At 41.8% G+C, this 20,528-nt stretch overlaps 1 protein-coding gene across 5 annotated transcripts in view; it reads left to right on the top strand.

Annotated features, from left to right (window-relative positions):
* Positions 1-1,905: 1,905 nt before the first annotated feature.
* IGF1 (insulin like growth factor 1) overlaps positions 1,906-20,528 on the top strand; it is a 73,156-nt gene continuing 54,533 nt past the window's right edge. Inside the window, exons 1-2 of one of the 5 annotated variants that reach the window (XM_060025482.1) lie at positions 1,906-2,250; positions 6,772-6,928. In XM_060025482.1, coding sequence (XP_059881465.1) covers positions 2,188-2,250; positions 6,772-6,928 — 220 coding nt within the window. In that variant the 5' untranslated portion in view covers positions 1,906-2,187. Of the gene's footprint in view, positions 2,251-3,775; positions 4,055-6,771; positions 6,929-20,528 lie in introns of those variants that run through there. The other 4 variants (XM_060025484.1, XM_060025485.1, XM_060025483.1 and 1 more) reach the window with 4 other exon arrangements.

Below are 20,528 nucleotides of genomic sequence, written 5' to 3'. Positions count from 1 at the left end.
GCACACGTGGAAATGGCAGGTCTTTCTACATGTGAGACAATCTACGTTATCAAAGTCCATGAGAGGAAGTTGGACTTTTTTTTTTTTTCCACGAAGGATGTGATCTGCCAAAGCTGTGGGGGAAAAAAAACAGATCTTCGGTAAATCAGGTCCTAAGTTAAATGTGTGAAGGGGAGATAATTAAAGGAAGTCTTGGATTATTTTAGAAGTACAGGAATTGCCCACACACCTACAGATGCCTCCCCGGCCACCTCTTGATGATGCATATTTGTAGACTCTTCAGGTCAAATCGCATCCACTGAAACTTCCCAACTTTGCACCCCAGAGCCTCTCATGACACACCCCTCCTCCCCCATCCTGGATTCTCAACAGGGTTTCACTTCCCTGTCTTTCCAGAGAAAGTGTGCACTTTTCGTATTTTTAAAAGAGCACATACCCTCCATATGACAGCAGTTTTCCTCTGTGTCTCTGCCACTTAGCTGAAAGCCCCTGTGGGGCCTTGACCGTGATGCATGTAGCTGGGCACACAGTAGGCACTCACTAACTGATGCTGAATATACTGCACCATTAAAATGGCATCACTCCGAACGTCTAACTTGTCTTTCTCGAAGGTAAACACTGCCACAAGTTATGAATCACAGAGAAGCCTTGAGCAAACTCAACCCCCTTTCAAAACCAATTGGGTTTTCCTTCGAGGGCACTCACCTCTGCAAACAACTTCCTGGCCACAGGACAACATAAAGACCCAGACAAGGGTTTCCAGCAGACCTCTGTTTTGAGTCGATGCGTCAATATCACTGGGTCTCCTGAGAATCACAAGAGAGAGAGGCAAGGTCCAGACTATTTCCACCGTCCCTGGGGAACCATGCCCCGACAGACCTCTAGGGAAAGTGGGATGTCTGACCTGGGCTTTTGCAACCTTATTTCATAATCTACTTTCTTATCTCCTACTTCGCAAAACCGAAGAGAAATTGGTGCAAACTATATCGACAAAAGATCAGAACTTGATTCTCAATGGCAAAGGCAAGTATACATTATAAATAGCAAAACAGCTGGCTTGGACCATGTTGCCGGCCACTCATCCAGTTGAGAGATTTGAATGACATCATAACCCTTGAGAGGGTATTGCTAGCCAGCTGGTGTTATTTAGAATACACAAAAACTGGAGAAATAAAATGCACTCACGTGCGCACGCGCGCGCGCGCACACACACACACACACACACACACACACACACTCAGGTTCAAGTTATGCAGAAAAATATGAACGACAGGAAAATCATTTTCCCCTCAGGTGCCCTTCCCCTGGGGTGAGGCTGGGGGTGATAAGCAGCAGAGTAGAGGAAGGAAGAAAAAGATTTTGTTTTATTATTTCAGTTGGCTTTACAGCTCAGCAAAATCTTTGCCCTGTCGTGGGCAGAAAGCATTAGACAGTGTCCTAAAGGGAGCCAACTGCAAAGCTGCCCGCCCCTTTCCAGGTTCTAGGAAATGAGATCATTCCCCTCACTTGGCAACTAGGACGAGGGGTCATCCCAGCGCTGTCTTCCAATCTAGTTTACCCCAGTCATTTGAGGGTTAAAATTGTAGGGTATGTTTGAGATGGTCTTTTTTTCATTTCTTTTTTTTTTTTTTTTAATTTTGCGTTGGCTCTGGAATATAAAATTGCTTGCCCATCCTCCAAGTGTATTCCTTTCATACTGGTAAGGTGTATTAGCAGATGTGTGTGTCTTCCTGCCCAGTAGAAAGTTAATCAGAGGACAGCACTGGTATTTTAATGTCTGCTCACCCTGTCACTAACACGCATTCTTTTAAGGGAAAAAATGCTTCTGTGCTCTAGTTTTAAAATGCAAAGGTATGATGTTATTTGTCACCATGCCCAAAAAAGTCCTTACTCGATAACTTTGCCAGAAGAGGGAGAGAGAGAGAAGGCAAGCGTTCCCCCAGCTGTTTCCTGTCTACAGTGTCTGTGTTTTGTAGATAAATGTGAGGATTTTCTCTAAATCCCTCTTCTGTTTGCTAAATCTCACTGTCACTGCTAAATTCAGAGCAGATAGAGCCTGCGCAATGGAATAAAGTCCTCAAAATTGAAATGTGACATTGCTCTCAACATCTCCCATCTCCCTGGATTTCTTTCTGCCTCATTATTCCTGCTAACCAATTCATTTCCAGACTTTGCACTTCAGAAGCAATGGGAAAAATCAGCAGTCTTCCAACCCAATTATTTAAGTGCTGCTTTTGTGATTTCTTGAAGGTAAATATTTCTTACTCTTTGAAGTCATTGGGGAATTTTCTTTAAACTGTGTACTGTTTGCTTCTGCTTAGAGATGTTCTTCACTTTAGAATTTTCATTGTTTCGGCACTGGGAGTTATTTATAAATTGCTGAATATGCAATTCTGTGGGATCTGAAAAAATAGCTCCGGGAGATAAATGCCTTTGCACAGATATCTGTATGAGTAAAAACTATTGCAAGGTACTTATGCTAAATCCTCCACTTCTGCAGGGCTTGAGTGGTGTCATTATAGAAGATTCCTTTAAATCCTGTCTATGGTTAAGGGCTATAGAGCATGGATATGAACTTTTGGATTTTTTTTTGCAGGTGCAGATGTTTTATTTTTAAGACCATGTTCGTGTGTATGTAGGACTGTGTGTGTATGTATCTGTGTGTGTGTAACTTGTCAGGACTTTTATTACAAGGCATGCCTCATATAAAGAGTTACATTTTAAATGATATTAAAGCTTTAAATGTGATCTTTGGAGCGAAGGTCCCGGAACTCTCTGCACTTACGCCCAGAGAGTCAAAGTTAGAGTGAAGTTTACTTTGCTCTTCTGAAAAAGAACTCCTTAAGAACTCTTGCTGACCTTGCACATTCGTATAATTTAAACAAATGCATACTGTATATGGAAAGCGGAAACTTTCTAGCAACTGCTATTCCAAGTTTTTTCTTTTGAAGAGGATTCTCAGGGGCGAAGTTTGGACTTGGGGTTTTGTGTTGTAAAACTCTGATTTTATACTCGGTGTTGTAAAGTCTCTTTAGGTAAATTTGGCTGGCGTTGTCAATGCACTGACTTCTCGTTTCCAATCACTGGCCCTAGTTCAAGTTTCCATTCTCAGCAAAATTATATCTCTCAAGACTTGTGTTTTTCCAATTTGCAAGCACTTTTAAGCCGCTGTCACTGGCTCCCCGATGCAATTGCCTGAGGGCTCAATTCATAAAACGTCCCTACCACTTAGTACGGTAATCATTTGCTGCTTTCAAATACTCCACCACTAGGACTTTTCTTAGTCAAGTAAGTGGCTTAGGAGTTAAGGATACATCCTTGTCAGGCACCTGATTCTGCTGCACTTGAGATGCCAAGATGCATGCCGGCTACCTTGCTTTTAAAAGAAATGAAGTCAGTATACACATATGCTATGTGGTCTGATAGCTGGGGGCTTTGTCTCCCTGCTTAGATGATCTTAAAAGAGGCTGTGGAGTGTTATCTCTGCATTAACTACAAGTTTGGAAAACTCCAAATGAACTTTCCATGTTGTGTATGCTGAACTGTTCAGAAGTAGAGCTAGCCGTAAGTTGTTGCTTTTTCCTGTACTTGGAGCAGGAAGTGGTTTGAGGGAGCTACGTGGTCTTTCAAACGTAATTCAATGAGTAAAGGTGTCTGCCAGGCAGAACGAGCAAGCTGATTGTACTCTGAGTCTCAAGATATTTCCAAGTGTTTGAATCAGAAGGAAGAGGGCACAGGAGAGGACTGAAGCTTGGGTCACTGTCCAGGGCGGCTACTATAGGCACACAGTGGAAATTGGTGGCTTGATTTGGAGGAAAAGATTGACTTGAATCCCAGCCGTGCAATTTGTTCATTGTCGGAATGGACAAAAGGCAGTTTACCCAGGCTCATAGCATACCTGCCTGGGTGTCCAAATGTAACTAGATGCTTTCACAAACCCCACCCACAAAGCAGCACATGCTTTTAAGTCCTCAGTTTATTCACATCAGTCTCATAATACCCACCCTGACCTGCTGTAAAAGATCTGGAACAAACAAAAATGGTTACACCTACAGTGAGTATTTTCTTATGACTATTGCCCTCAAATTTTGCTGGGCATTTTTATCGTAGCCCAAACATCTGGAATCAATTGATATTCCATTTATTTAAGATAAAAAGAAAGGTCTTTTAAATTTTGGATTTGTGAATGATTTTTGGGAAAGAGTGCTCTGCAAGTTTTTTCTCTTTTCTCTTCTCTTTCTCCTTCTTCCTTCCTTTCTCTCTCTCAGATCTTTCCTTTCTCTCTCTTCATTTCTTTTGTGTTTGGAAAAATAAAAGGCCCAGGAAATGATGAACATATGGGGCCACTTGTTTCGAACTTTTAACTCCTAAGCCAGTTCCTTATTGTTTTCTTTCCGGGGAACATAATGTGATAAATTCTCTGGTTCTCTGTGGCTGTACTGGACTGTTCCCTGAACTAAAGGCGAATGCACTAGAGGTTCTATCTTGTCCTAGAACTGTAAGTGCTGGTATTTATCTTAGAACATAACTCAGCAAAAAAAAAAAAAAAAAAAAGAAAAAGAAAAAGAAAGAAAAAGAAAGGAAAAATCTGTAAAAAATAAATCTTAAATTCTTAAATGCTAGAGATTTTTATGTATTGCTGGGTTTAAATGTGTCATATGAAATAAATAACTACTAAAATATAATTTTGACCTCTAATGAAGTTCTCAATTCACTAAGGCTATAAGCTGAGTACCTTTTCCCCTGGATTTCACGAGAACTGAAGAACTTGAAGGCATCTACAGCTGCAGGTGCTTGGCCTTAAGCATCACTATTAAATCAACAGAGAAGGAGGGATGGAGAAATAGGATTGGCAAAATAACATACATTCTAGAACTGACCCATTGCCAGAGTGTGGGGTATGTTCAGTAAGATCAGTTATGAATTTTCTCTTTTGCAAAGGGCAAGGAAGTCCAGTGGGGTTAGACTGGCTGAGATTTCCACTGGAAATATTGAAAGGGAAAACTCCCACCAATTATTATTTTATACATAAGAAAGATAAGGATAGGATGACTTGTTTCTAGCCGTCTCCGTGGCTTTGGCTACATGGGGGTGGAGGGTTTCCATGAACAGGTCCTATGGAGAAAATGGAAGAAATGTTCCATCAAGCTTTCACCTCCTCTTCTATTTTATGTCCATTATTTATGAGGATTTGCAAATAGAGGAGGCTTTTCATCTTCCACAGTTTTACAAGCATTAACTAAATATTTACATTGTGTTAACAAGAGTCAGGGGTTTAGGGTTTTTTTTTTCTCAATTGCTGAGCTGAAAGTCTGGCCACAAAAATGGAAATCTTAATTACAATGATGGAGCAAACTTTGCCACTGATGTAGACAGCCATTAAGTTGAGAGTCCATGGAGGGCAAGGAAGGTGGTTGGAAAATAAATGACTGAGTCTGTTTCTCCAAAAGTGATGGAGTTAAATGGACCTGCCATGACTGGGAGGTTCAGAAAAGCCTCTTTTCATAATGATAGCTTCCAGCTTAACTACATGACCTTTTGATAGGGTCCCTCGCTTAACATCCTGTCACTGACTCCGCTGATGCTGCTGAGAGCGAATGCATCTGAGGGGGTGAAGCTACTCACCTTGGGAGGCTTCCTAGAAGAAACCATATCTTGGTGCCACAAGTAGCAATATGGAAAAACTTAATGCTCACCTTCGCATTGTTTCTACTGCTGAGAGTGAGGATGGAGACCTGAGCCACAGGAATCCTGCTTCTGGCGGGGCTGCCATTTGGATGTCTATCATTTGCTAAGTCAAGCCAACCAGGAGTTCCTGCTATAAGATGGTTACAGTGACACATAAGTCCCTCCAAGAGATGAATTCCTGTGACTTAAAAAAAAAAAAAAGGCTTTTGCAGGTTTTGAGCCCAGTGCCCTGTTCATGGAGGGCACAGTCCACATGTGTGTTGATCTGATATTAAGCTTACACGAGGGGCTTTAGAATAAAGAAGGCGTGGGGTCTACTTAGCATAAGCCAATTTCCTTCCTAAATTTCCTCACATTTTTCCCGTTCCTGATTTTATACTTCTACTTGTAGTTATTAACTGCTGATCTTCCCCAGGTAAGAAATCTCAGTCTCTCTTTCTCTGCCTGTGTTTCTCTCTGTCTCTGTCTCTCTCTCAAGTGAAAAAAAAAAAAAAAAACTGTGATGATATATAGTAGTTTCACAAGTTCTTTTTCAGCTGCAGTAAATTCTCTTTAATCAGTAGCTGGGGAATGATGTTCTGGTTAATTTAATATTCTGGTCGATAATGAATGCACATGCTATCTGTGGATGGCCAATCTTGAGAGAACTTAAATGAATAAAACATATTTGGCCCCAGATCTGGACTGAGCACAATTTAACCTTTGATGATTCCAAAGGTTTACCAGGATCTCTGAGCGGTGTGGGATCCCACTGCAATAATAGCATCTTTCACGTTCACATAGTAAATGTTTCTAGATATTTTATCTCACTGAATTGTAATAGGAACCCATAGAGAAGGGGTTCAGGAAGGACTTCCCCAAGGTTCCACAGTAGCAAGAGGATTAAACTCAGGTTGCTTGATGCCAAGACCCGCTCAGCCCTCGCTGCCCTGCGGTCACTCACACACCTTGTTGCCCTTCGGAGCGGGTAGTTTTGATGAATGACAGGAATGGAGAGCTGAGGGTAAAGGCGCCCCTGCCTCACCCCCATCTCCTGGCAAGGACCCAGGAGGAAGCATGACCCTCCTTCTGCTTCTTCGGCAGGTGAAGATGCACATCACGTCCTCCTCGCATCTCTTCTACGTGGCCGTGTTCTTGCTTACCTTCACCAGCTCTGCCACGGCTGGACCCGAGACCCTCTGTGGGGCTGAGCTGGTGGACGCCCTTCAGTTCGTGTGCGGAGACAGGGGCTTTTATTTCAGTAAGTAGCCTCCTTCTCACTGCTCTGTGGATTTGCAACCGCAGGGAGTATGTGAAGAACTGAATGACTGCCCACGGCTGGCAGCCGTCCTCAGCCTCCGAGATTCCTCACCTTAAAGCGAGCCTAGTGTTTCAGTGGGGCTGTGGCACGTTTTGCAGATTTCAGATGGAATTTTCCTCCTTAGCAGTTTGTCTTTTAACGACTTCCCACTGAGCTTTCCTGCAACTATGCTGCTCTACCCTCACTCTTCCATTCCTTCCAGTGGAAAGGTGTGACAAAATGGCCCTGGAGGATTAAGGTTTCAGTTTTTGAGATCTGTGAGTGCACGTAGCCACATATGTGAACGTGTAGGGCTGTTTTAAGCGCTAGGTTATTTGGAGGAAACTAGGAAGGTGGACTTGGGCAAAGAATGGAGGGGCCCTTCCCAGATGTCTCCATGCCATATGAAATCACCAGGAACACACAGAAGGTGAACCTTGCTGAAAGGCACGTTTGCAAATACACAGGCTCTCACTCAATGCAAACTGAAATGTTGAATTAATTCGCCCTCCATTCAAACTGACCTTGAGTCTCTGTTATTGCCTTCCTTTGACATCGCTCTTCTCTGGGGCTCTCCAGTGATGTCTCCATCTGGAAAAGGGTTTCTGACAAGTGCAAGGTCACTTATCCCATAAGTAGGTCTCAGGTGATTAAACAGTCAATAAAAAGTAGACAGCCAAGTCCACGCTTGCAAATAAATAATAAACACCAACAAGAGTCTGTGCTACCTGAGGGAACAGATCATTTAAAGAACCTACCTCAGAGGCATCTGTCTCATTGTATACTACAGGACACTGATGGGAAGCCAGACGCTCCTTCTGTGTAATTCTTTGGAAGTTTAGAGAGTTTCAGGAAACTGACTCTCAGGTCCTCAGGACCATGAATCATTCTTAGAGGTTCATATCGCTTAAGTGTAGACAGCTCACCTCAGTTACCCACTAGGCTTTGAATAGCTCCTGTGATGACTCACAAACTTCAAGTCTCTCTCATCTCCTTCCCAGGAAGGGGTGTGTGTGTGTGTGTGTGTGTGTGTGTGTGTGTGTGTGTGTGTGTGTGTGTGTGAGACTGGAAGGAGGGGTCTGTGTGTAGCAGTCCGGGATGAGTACGGAGCATGGGAAGGAAGAGGCTGATAGGCGTGTTGATGGTCTGTACTCATTGTAGATTTGGTGACAAATAGCTTTTCAACAACTAGTGACAGAAAGTGAGAAGTGCTTTCTACTCTTTGAATGGGCAAATTCCCACTCTCTGTTTCCAGCCAATGCTTTGAGTGAATTCATTTATTTTTCTGGCAATAAAGTGATTCTATCCCATTCTCTGTTGCTATGCAGATGAAAGCCTTCATTGGGTGAGTGCTTTTCAAATAGCAGGCTTGTTTTACCTTCAGAATATCTTGAGGAAAGCAAATGTGTCACATCAACGTCACCCAACGATGGGCTGTCATTATTCTTTACTTTTCTACTACTGATCCCCATTTTAAAAGATGGATAAGTGTTTCTCACTTATTATGCCCAAGAGGATTTTTTTGTCTTGATAATCCATTTGTGCCATTTCCTTTTACCCAGTTCACTAAGTGATTGCCAAGCCCCCAAGTGTCTTGTGTTATGTGCCAGGTTGAATTGTGATGTTCAGTGTGACATGCTCCAGGATTTCCATGCACAGTGCATGGAAACTGGATCTTTTATGACTGTGATGCTTGCATTAAATGATTGAAAATGAGAATGGAAAGAAATAACTTGGTCCCAAGTAACCATATGATACTTATGTATGTTCACACAGATAGTTAAGAGTATTGGACAACTGTGATGGAAACTGATTTCAATGCACTGAAAGGCGTTCTGTTACTCCAAGGATCAAAGTTTAGCAAATGTGTTTTAATTCCATTTTAGTAACTTGAAAGGGGAAGGTTCTACACGGCAACTCTTAATGTTTAGAGTATGACTTTGGATAGAAAGTGGTTTTATAAATTGTGTTTTATTATTATTGAGAGTCTAGGTTTCATAAGTTCTGCCTTATAGAACTCCATGACTTAATGTAAATTATTTGTCTGACATAAACCCTCATGCACCAAAGTATTCTTATTAACTTTCTAGTCAACCGGACTAGCCTTTTTGCCCAAGAGAAGTTAACCCCTTTAAATTCTTTAATTCAAAACATTGCTGGAGCATCTGCTATGTGTAAGACACAGTACAAGCATGAATGAGATACCTAGAAATGAATGAGAGATTAACTTTGCCTTCAAGGAACTCACAGTCTAGTTGGGAGATTAAAAAAAATAAGTATCAATATTAGCAAGCGTCATAGAGAAAACTCATCATGGAAGAATAGATTATAGTCCTTTCTGCTTTTCCTGAATACTTTTTCCCAGTTTTTGAAATCACCTAACCCGGATCTGCCCTCTCAATGGGCTCCTTGATACCAAAGGCCATATTTATTCACCATTGAATCCCAGTATCGAGCTCAATGCCTGGCTGATATAGCTGCAGCTCTAATTTGATTGCTGGACTGGCAGGACTGAACTGAACGGAATCCAGCTGAATGGGATGGCATGACTTGTTTGGGACCTTAGTCTTCAGAATCATCAAGAATGAGGTTCGTCAGGCACTTTGGACAATTCTCACCTCATATTTACCCACCTATCTGATAAAACTTTATCTTTTCTCAACTGAATACAGTGTATACTAACAATGACTTAGAGGCGGCATTTTGGTCCTCCCCAAGCTACGCTGATGGTCTGTTTTGTGTCTGAGCCAATTATTCTTACAGGCATTAACTGTTGTCAACAAATTTTATTGAGTTTCCTTTTTGTCCCCTGAGATTTACTGTGTGTGGAGAAGTCAGCTCTAAGCATTTACAGCCTTTGAAATACTTTTTAGAGGAAAGCAGTCTTCCCTACCTCTGTCCTCTGCCAATCGACTCTTATTATATTTTTTACCCTTGTTTTCAAAGTTTTATTGCAGCTGTGTGTTTCGTTTTAAGACACTTCAAATCCATTTTGAATGTATGGATTTTTTTCATAGTGGAAGGGGGTTTCTGATCTTAGTTTGAAACACAAACATCTAAAAGAAAATTGCCTCCATATCTATCTTTTTTATTGGGCTGGAACATTTAACAAGGAGAGTTTTTAACCCTATTAGAGACAGAACTGTTCTGAATAATATTTTTTTTGTAATGCTTAATTTGCATAGATTGACCCAGTGTTGTAAATGAGTTCCTATTTCTCTACAAGCCCAAGTTCCACTAGAGCACAGTGGAAGCCACCTTCCGGATTATTTGTTTTGTGAACATCTTCCCAGCATAAGTGAAATAGTTCCTCTATAATAAATGCAGCTTCCCCAGACATTTTATGCAATGAAATTTGCAAAGAAGAGCTAACTACTGATTCTTCCCTATGTATCATAGCAAGAGAGCATATCAACCAGTTTCATACTTTCATAGTCTTGGGAGAAAAATGGTGGCATAATGGAGCTGGCACACTGGGAAAGAGCTAGCTATTATCTTACCAGATTGATGGAACCGTCATAGAGAGCAGCTTGTTATAACCTCGCTGTGCATGGAACAAAGCAAGAGGAAAAGAGCTTCAAGTGAAATAGGAGAAGCTAAGCTTGCCATAGATATAATTTTTGACAGTCACGGTGATTAACCATTTTAACATGCGCTTTAGAGGCTTGTGGAATTTCTCTCCTTGAAGATACTTTAAAAAATGACGGACAACCAACCACCTTGGATGGTTTCAATTAAGAGCAACCAAAAGAAAGTGAGTTTCTGGGGTCCTTTTTAGTTTTAAGAGTCTATAAACAGTCCCTTAAATAAACTGTATATGCTTTACCTCGGCGGTCTGGGAAAAAGGAGAAGTAAATCAATTAGAAAGGAAAGTTGGATGCCCTTTTGGCTATTCCAGATTTATAGCTTTTGTAAAACATACCTCTAATGCATAGTTATTAAGAACAGGTCTGAGTAAATGAATGGCATTCTTCATGTGTTAGAACATACTGTTTTATGAAGAGTTTAAGTAAAACTTTGCAATGAATTTCATTGTTATTGATTGCAACAACCTTCCTAGATCGAAGTTATTATTATTAACTCAAGCTTCTTTCATTTGAAATATAGTGCTCAGAAAACTACTCCCAGACCTGTCATTCATTAGCTGTATGACTTTGGCAGGCATTTAAACTTCCTGAGCCAAAATGTCCTTGTCTATAAAACAAGGGGATTTTGTTAAAGTAAATGACCTCTTCTAACTTTAACAGACTCATAGTCTAGGTTGTAATTAACAAGGATTTGGTGCTATTCAAGAAAGGAGAACCTTGGATTTAAACAGTGACCGAAGAACATTTAGACTCCTTTATCTTCTCCACATAGTTTCTTTTCCTCCCCAAAGATAGGAGATCCCACCTACTTAAAGAAAGAGGAGCCAGCTTCTTTGTTTTATTTTGTTGGAAGCTGGGTTCCAACCCCTCGGGGATGAAATAGAAGCTCAGACATGACCAAATACACGCAAGTCATCTGGCCAAAGGAGCACACACCTCATGAAAACAGATTGCCATTTTTCCTTACTAGGAAAGACGAGCTGACAGTTTTCATCTTTACATTTTCTCACTCTCCTGGACGTGAGGATGGTAAGTAGGTCATTTTTTAGCTGCCCTTTATTAAATTAGAGGGGGCAGATTAGAATCTATAGGCTTCTAAACCTTGAGGAGAAGCCTTTTCCAAGCCTATTGAGACTGCCTTTCCATTAAAGGAGAGTGCACCACTGGGGACACCCAAAGACACACTCACCCACCATTAGCATTGCTGTCAGTGGGGCTGGATTTGAGCTGCACCATGTGCATTCCTTGGCTTGGCACCCCTTAGACAGCCAGCCGTGCACTTGTATGACAGCTGGTCAAGCTTTTCGCTTTGAAACTAACTGGAACATGTGGGATTTGACCTTGGCCCTGGCCTCATTAGCACCACTAAGCTAATAGGCCACAGATATTCTTAAAGAAAAACAATGAGTTTTTTTATTGACCCTAAGTGCTTTGCTACTATTTAAAAATGCCCAAGGGGACCAGTCTGGGCAACCAAGGGACTGCTACGAAAGTGATGATTTCTGTGCAAATTCAGAAAATAATTTGCATTTTCCTGACATTGTAATGCTCTTTGAGACCATGTTCTCTCTGATGGATAATTACAAGAAGCAGGAGAGGGAAGGATTCAAGACCAAGCATGGTCTCTGTTGCAGAGAATCCAGGGTTTGAATCCCAGCTCTGAAACTTACTTGGTGGGTGGCACTGAGCAAGTAACTTAACCTCTTTTTTCCTCAATTTGCTCATCTATAAAACGGGGCCTACCTCATAAAACTGGTTAATATATTAGAACATATTAAATTAGAATTCTGCCTGGCACATAGTAACCATCATAAACACATTAGCAATTATATTTATTTACTCTCTTCTGGGATCATTCGCAGAGTCTATTGCAAAGGTAGAGGTATCTGGGCAGCCCAATTCATTATACACTCATTTCCCTCTACAGGGGCAGCTGATAAAACCTGTTGCTAGTAGTAGCAGTTACATAGTAGTTTCAGTAACACAAAGGATGCCTTATGTTTGACTAGTATATTCACTTTTTCAAAATCCAGCTGTATCAGCTCTCTCCCTTTGTCTTTACTCCAGTCTTAGACGGCAAGAATTATTGCTTAATCGGACAAATGAGAAATGTGAGACACTGAGATTTTGTGACTCACCTCACTGGATGGATCCAGAACCAAAGTCAAGGTCTCTTGTCTCCAAGATGCATGTTCATCTGGCCATTCACATTGTTTAAAGGTCCAAAGTGTTATAGCACAGGGAGATGCTTCCCCAAATCCCAGGCTTCTCTAAGAGATCAAGAGCAAGAACCCCTCAGTTCAGGGTGAATTCTGAACACTTCTTTGAAAGGAGGCTTGAGGGAGACATCCATGTAATGACGCTACATTTTACCTTCTAGAAAAACTTAGAAAATACTAATAGAATTTCCTCAGGGTGCACAAGAAAAGCTTCTTGGAGTAGAGGCTGCTGCTGTTCAAGACCCTTCACAGACTGGGCTGCCCTCAGACAGAACACTGCAGCTCACCTGTGAGGAGGAGGTTATGCCTGTGGTCTGTGGGACCCTCTCCTCTGGCCAACTTCAAGTTTTCTTCTTTCTCTGCCAGTAAACCTCAAGTGCTTTAATTCTAGCATCTATGAGTTCTGCTGTTTTTTCTCAAAGACCTACTGAAGAAAGGCTGTTTATTGGACCAAGGATCGTTCTCTGGGTGCTATAAGAGAGGTGGTAAAGGAGAGGTGGTCACAAGGCACCAGAGGCCTGAGAGTGAGCCAGGCAGGAAGAGTCTTCCCCAACTTGGCCATGAAAGGAGCTGTGGGAGCAGCCAGGGGTTTGGATGGGAGGCTCCCATCTGTGCAGGTGCCCCTCAACCAGTTGCTTGAAGACCAATGGTATCAGAAGTTCTCAGATCTTCAGTGGTTGGCAGGGGCATATCTCCATTTTGGATCCAAAAGATAGTGTTGGTGTTCTCCAAACCCTCTGGGCCTCCATATACCTAGTCCAGACATCACGCACCATGCCAGCATTCCTCAGGACCTCTGTAAAGAGCCGACCTCATCCCTCTAGCAGACTTTCTTCTGATTTCACAGCCCATACCAAAGAATTAGACACACTGCAAATAGGCACGAGATCTCTCCCAAGGAGATTTCTCATTGTTCTCAATAATGGGCTACAAAGCCTTTCCTCTTTTATGCAGCCAGAGTCTTTGACAACCAGAGTAGCAAAAAAATTGTTTCTGCACTGAGCTGTTGCCCTGGCAGAGCTCCATCCTACACCTCTCCATGAAACATCAGCAAAAGCTCTTACATCACAAAGAATTACTTTTGGTTGCCTGGAAAGTTCAAATCCCCAGGCCTTATTAGCTGTTAGACTAAGGAGATGACAACAGAGCATTTCACTTGTCTTTATCTATATGCGAGATCATGTTTAAAACATAGCAAAGAGCTGTTATTTGACATGCGATTCCTTAACTGCAGCAAGTCGTATGCCTATTTAATGCATTGTTTAGTCTCACATTGGCTAAAGCCACTTAAAGAAGCACTTGGCAAGCTCTGGCTCTTCATTCTTGGCATAGCTGCCCCTCTTACTTTTTCACTGAACCTTAAATACCAAGAAAAACCGTTCGCTTACTTTACATCTGGCATGTTGCTCTATGCAATTGGCCAGAACTTTTGCACGTGGCCCTCTGCATTTGTCCTAAGGTAATTAATGGCTTTGCAATATTTGATCAGCAACAGCATGGACACAAAGAGAAGTTGTGCAACCAGCAGAGACCACACGGTCTTTTAAATGAAAACCTTTTGCATTAAATGCTCAGGCGTTCTGTGGGGATAAGGGTTTCCATGCCCCCCCTCACAAACAGCAACAATAACAACAACAACAACAAAAATGGGCAAGCTGAAGCCCCTGGGAAGACACCCAAGAAGCTGATTCTTGATTAAGTATACATCTCTCTAATAAAACTACCTAATTGTTTAAAGGAAGTAAAATTGAAGATTGTTGTAAGCTTGGAAGCCCTAGAAAAATAACCTAGTCAAACATCAAGAGCGAAACTGAGAGAGAAGGGACATGTCCAAGGCCATGCTTCTAATTAGTGGCAGAAGTAGGAGATACTCTTGATTCTGTTTCCTGATTCCATGTGGTGCTCCACCTTGAGCTTCAATGGACCATGCCTATGTCTAAGTTACCTGGTAAATTTAAATGATCAGGAGAGGCCTCCAGTCATGCTCATCCAAATGAACGTAGATCTTGGTGGTGCTCTCATTCCGATAAATTCACCTGAGACTGAAGCTGACACCGTTGTTCCCCTGCTGTAGAAATTTGTACAAACTAAGGGGATTCCCTGCCCGCTTCCCATACAATGCGCTAGGCCTTTCCATATGCTTTGGGCATTGCAAGTCCACTTCAGGTCATGATTTAGACTATTATTGTATGTTATATTATTCTGACTCTTTGGTCATTCTCTCCAATGTCAACTTGGGTAGAACTGCTTTGGAATGACTTAGCAAAGCTGTGCTCCTGGAAAATCTGAAACAGCCTGACGAGTCGTTGGATCAGCTTTTTTACTGGAGATTTCTCTGACAGCCCTAAGCCAAAAGAAATTTACACCTGATTTTTTTGCAGATGTCCAAGCAAATACTCTGTGAATCTCCTCAGATTTTCCTCTTTCACCTGTGGTCTTTTTGAGGTAGTAGAGAGGCTGTTGGAAGGCGCTTTTAAACTTTGAGAATCTGTTAGTCATGGAGTCAATTCTGTGAGTATTTCTGGGAAGATGGTCCTACCTCTGTGCCATTTACCTTGATGAAATGGGTCTTTCGTCAGAGGCGAGTGATGAAGGAAGTCTGTACTGAGCCAACTCACATGCAATCAGCTCCTGATTATCTGTGAAACTGGGGAAAGGAACACCAAGGGTGAGAATTCTGGGTTCAGCTGATTTGGGGACACTGTACATTTCAGCCTCCTCATTCCTCCTTCCTCCCTGCCCCCAGCACCAGTCCTTTTGTGAGACCAAGTGGCATGTTTTAAAATTCTACTTTATTCTTCTATTCACCCCTCATGTCCCCCAGCAGTGCCATTGGCATTGGGACTTCTCAACCTCAGCACTATTGACATTTTAGGCCAGATAATTTTTTGGTGGGGGAGAAGGACTGTCCTGTGTATTGTAAAATATTTGGCTTCTACCTTCTAGAGGCCAGTAGTCCCCTCCTCCCAGTGTGACAATCAAAAACATCTCCAGACATTGCCAAATTCCCCTGGGGAGTGGGGTGCAAAATCACGCTTCATTGAGAACTACTGGACTCCAGAGGAAAAGCAGCTAGAGAGATGGGAAAGCCATGAGTGAAGGTGACACACAAACTAATTATCAGTCACTGGTTAATGGGGTCTATGGTCCATTGCCCAGAGTAAAGCAATGAGAAGAGTTACTAGGGTTTTGAAGCCTTCTCTATGAAAATAAAAAGCTCTTCCTCTAGGCCATCAAAAAAGGTGTTTGTGGGCCCTCCCTTTCATCTGATAGCTGTGGAACTCATTTATTTTAGTAACAGCAGTAAGGGAAGGCAGACATGATGTAGAGCAAAGCTGTGTGCTTAGAAGTTTGATTGTGACCACCTGGAACAAATGAACAACAAAAACAAAAAAAAGCTGGTTCTCTCTGACCTCAGTATTTGCGGCTGTTCCCTTCTTGGTCATATAATAAATAAGCTCTCAATTCAGAGTGAAAAAGCCTGGTTCAGAGGAAAGGGCCACAGTTTTTCTTTTCCCTTCTTGTGTCTTTCCTATCTGAGTATCATCACAGTCATTTTATTGTCTATAAACAGTCCCACCAGAAAGTAGAAAGAGAAGATCAATGAAGTTATTAGCTTGGAAATCGGAGGTTCCACATTTGGGCCTCGCCCAGCTCCCTCAACAGCTCTATGACCTTGGAGAAGCCACTTAATTTCCTTGGGTCTTACATTCCTCATCCGTAAAATAGGAATACAAGTATTATACCTCAAGGGTTTGTTAAGGCTCAACTATAGAGGGGCTTGGAAACTGAAAGGGCAACCAAATGTGGCTATTAGTGGACTGAATTGAATACTCACCCTGCCTTGCCCCTCTAATCACCATCCACAAGTTAGTTCAGTGGTTTGACTTCAACTTTTAGTGACATTGAACCATTAGTTCAATGGTTCTGCAATAATTTTAATCTAGAAAAGCTACTTTGGCAGTGTATCTTCTGAACCTTATTAACTAAAAATAAAAGAATGCTGGTATCTTCTATTCACCTATCACTTTGCATTTAGACCACCCAAGAGTCTATTAATGGATCTTCAGAATGCTTACTCAGTATTACTGTTTATGTCCTCATTGGAGGAAGCAGAAAATAGATGGGACCTATCACTTTACCACAATGAGCTTGCTTAAAGAGTTAGTTTCCACACAGTGGTGAGATAGTCACTGAGGTTATCACACATAAGCAAAAGATTTCCATTCTCCCAAGTCAGCTATTGGTGATTTTTGCTTACCCTCAAAAAAGCAGTGTTCAGCAGAGGGAATGTACTCACTAATCAGAAAAGTCTCTTTGTACTCTCAGGTTGCCCATCTAAACTGCTTCCTTAATCACAGCCTGACTTAGGGGAATTGAATTTTTTTGTTTGAGCATGGCCTTAATGAAATCAAAATTGTGAGTTTCATCACCATATGCACCCATGACCATGTGGTTCTTCTATCCCACAGGCTTCACATCCAACGGCTCCCAGAGATACATTTGACATAGAAACCACAATCAAATACCAGTTACTGCCACCATGAATTTTCATCCTCTCTCTTTTGAGCTCTTTCAGAAAAACAGAGACTAAGTTTTAAAAGTTGTTTTCTGTCCTCCACAGCATCCAGTGTTGGGCACTTAATAAAACTTCTTGACTTGATGTTAAAAAAGGCATTCCAAAAGCTATTTCCTTCTACTGGTCCCCAGGATATACCCCATGACTATCCATTTGCTACTGCCACCGTTGTGGATCTGAGATTGAAGGTATAGAAGAAAAATGTCTATTTGAGGTGTCATCCCTTGGGACTCCTTCACTGTGGCCCCAGTGAAAACTTATCCTAGATCAACAATAAGCTAATTCTAGTCAACAGGGAGTCTTCAAGAGCTATTACACGAGCCCACACAATAGATTCCACCTATGAAAATGGTTTTGAGAACAGAACCTCCACTCAATTCCTCTCTTATTTCATCTGAGGCACTCACACTAAAAGGAAAAGTGGTAGGCAAAGGAAGGTACATAACAAATGGTACATCCCTGGTAAATAAGCCCCAAGGTAGGTATAACAACCAGAGCACCAGCCCTCAGAGAACACAGGTAGTTTCTATTTGCCAAAGTAAAATTGAAGAATTGGAGAGCTAGAAAGAACCATATAGAGCAATATGGTCCAGTGTTCTCCCTTCCCAGATGAGGGAAGCGTAGTCCAGAGAAAAACATGATGTGCATGAGGTCACAAAGCATGCTGGTGGGAAAGCCAGGACCGTAATTCAGTCACCTCACCCTCTGTCTAGGGCTCTTTGCATAGCAGGACATTTTAAACTTAACCTTGATAAACTCATAGGAAGGTAGCATAGCAACCACAGTCCATAAACTCAAAGTGAACAGCTATGTCATATTCTTCTGGTGTCATGCATCGGAACAGTCTTTGAAAATTTAAGCCCTTAACCGTTCATAAGAACTTTTTTTCCATTCCAATTTTTATCACCCATTCGATAATTTCATCAAGTCTCTTTATCCCAAATCTGACCAACCTGACGGCAGGACTGTAGATCTTCATAGACTCTAGTAGTTTGATGGTTTGGAGATTTAAAACAAAGAAGGAAAGGACTAATTCCTTTTAGAGGCCATTTTAATTTAAAGTCATGTCAGCTGGTTGACCGCTTGATGCGTTTTGTATTGCTTGTTAACTCAAGAAGCTACCCAAAACAAAAGATATTGTCGATGCATTATTTCTGTCTCTAAACATTCCTGACTGACTAGTCTTCCATGAAGGCCTTCCATGAAGAAGCTTAAATTTTCCTACGTATTTTGAGTTTTATGTTTCTTTCCATTAAAGTTTCCAGCCGTTCATAGACATATTTAGTTTGGCAGAAGGTAGTGGTGACTCATGGAATGAGGAAATTTGAAAGCAAAGCTACTGAAAATGGATCTAATTTCTTTTTGGGGTAATTTGGGAGCGAGCGATTGATAATTTGTCTAATTTTTCCTGGTTTCATCAGCTGCCATACTGCCAAATATTTGTTCCATATGGATGCTTTGTTATTCCTGAAACATGTAACAAATTTCAGCTGCAACTATATCAAATTTGGTCAAAGGGTAAGACTATTGTTGGCTCATTTTCTCATTGTTTTTGGCTGGACACCCTCAATCAATGGCTATTGAGTGAAAAAGCAGGATCATATTGAAACCATTTTCAGCATGTTCCTTCCTATGGATCCAACCATTTCACTCTGAGTTTGTCAAGCACAGCAAATGTTCCTTATTAAAGGGATGATTATGTTTTCGGCATAGACGCCACTGCCAGCTAATTGCATTCACCTTATAATTCCACTCAATTTGGTATAGAGGAGATGTTTTTGGCTCTCCAAAGATTCCCTCTTCTCTGATCCTTGCCTCTCACTATGGAACAGATATTCGGGGATAGATTCTGAGAAGATCAATGACATACACCTACGGTAGGCACTGTTTCAGGTTTACTTTAAGATAGACAGCCTGTGGGCCCTGAGACATAAGAATCGTAAGACTTGTAAAAGGTATTAATGCCACAAATCTGGCTGGCATTTCTGGAGATTACTAAGTGCTTTGCATGCAATTATGGAGAGCTCCCTTACCAGAGAAATCAGACGAAGATTCAGTAACATTGCACAAAAACACCATCATATGTAAGTTATAGACACTGAAGGACTTACTTCTGGCTGGTTCTGAAGTAGACACTGATCATTTAGCTTCAAGGTCATTCAGTGGGTAATTGGTTTCAATCAATAAAAATGATTTCAATGCTCCCCCATAAAAAAATTAGCAATAATAAAGAACAGAGAGGGGCTTCCCTGGTGGCGCAGTGGTTGAGAGTCCACCTGCCGATGCAGGGGATGCGGGTTTGTGCCCCGGTCCGGGAAGATCCCACATGCCGCGGAGCGGCTGGGCCTGTGAGCCATGGCCGCTGAGCCTGCGCGTCTGGAGCCTGTGCTCCACAACGGGAGAGGCCACAACAGTGAGAGGCCCGCGTACCACAAAAAAAAAAAAAAGAACAGAGAAGTCTATCTCTTAGAAGAAGCCAGATTTTACTGAAGGCCAGGAAAGTGTTTTGTGGCAAGAAATAATCTCTTATTAATAATGGGAAAATTGGATTTGATTAACAAACGTTACAAGGGACACCCATCAATGTCACATAGTAAAAATCCAGGTTAGTGTAGATGGATCTAGAGCCCTGCTACTCAAAGCCAGCTGAGAGCTTGTTAGAAATGCAGAATCAGGGGCCCTACTCTCAACTAATTAAAACAAAACCTGCATTTTAACAGATACCCAGGAGATTTGCATGCACATGAGGGTTTGAGGAGCCCTGGTCTAGGGAATCGCAGGAGATAGCAGGTACCTGCTGATCGGTGTCTCTCATCTGTTAACAGAGAGAACGCAAAACAGTCAGAGCTGAACTTTCACTAAAGATTTGAAAAATGGTGTTGGGGCCAAACCTGCTTGTGTTCATTAACAATATATATGCTGATTCGACAGTATCAAATCCTGATTCTCTCAAGTTGGTGGAGTTTTTCCTCAGAGGAAGTATAGAACTGCTCCAAGCATAACCCCATGGCCTGACCTTCTGTGAACTGGAAATTGGAACTCCTAATTGCTGTGGCTGCAGTTTCCAAACCCATCACTGGGGCCAGGAACTGAGATCCAGGCCTTAAGATCTTGCCAGTTTCTTTTTCAATAGTTACATTTTTCAAGAGTCAAGCAAGAGTCCTTAAAAAAATTAT

The sequence above is a fragment of the Delphinus delphis genome, chromosome 11, assembly GCF_949987515.2.
Source record: "Delphinus delphis chromosome 11, mDelDel1.2, whole genome shotgun sequence".
NCBI lineage: Eukaryota > Metazoa > Chordata > Mammalia > Artiodactyla > Delphinidae > Delphinus > Delphinus delphis.
Note: the sequence above shows the minus strand (reverse complement) of the source record. Positions and strands in the feature narration are given on the sequence as shown.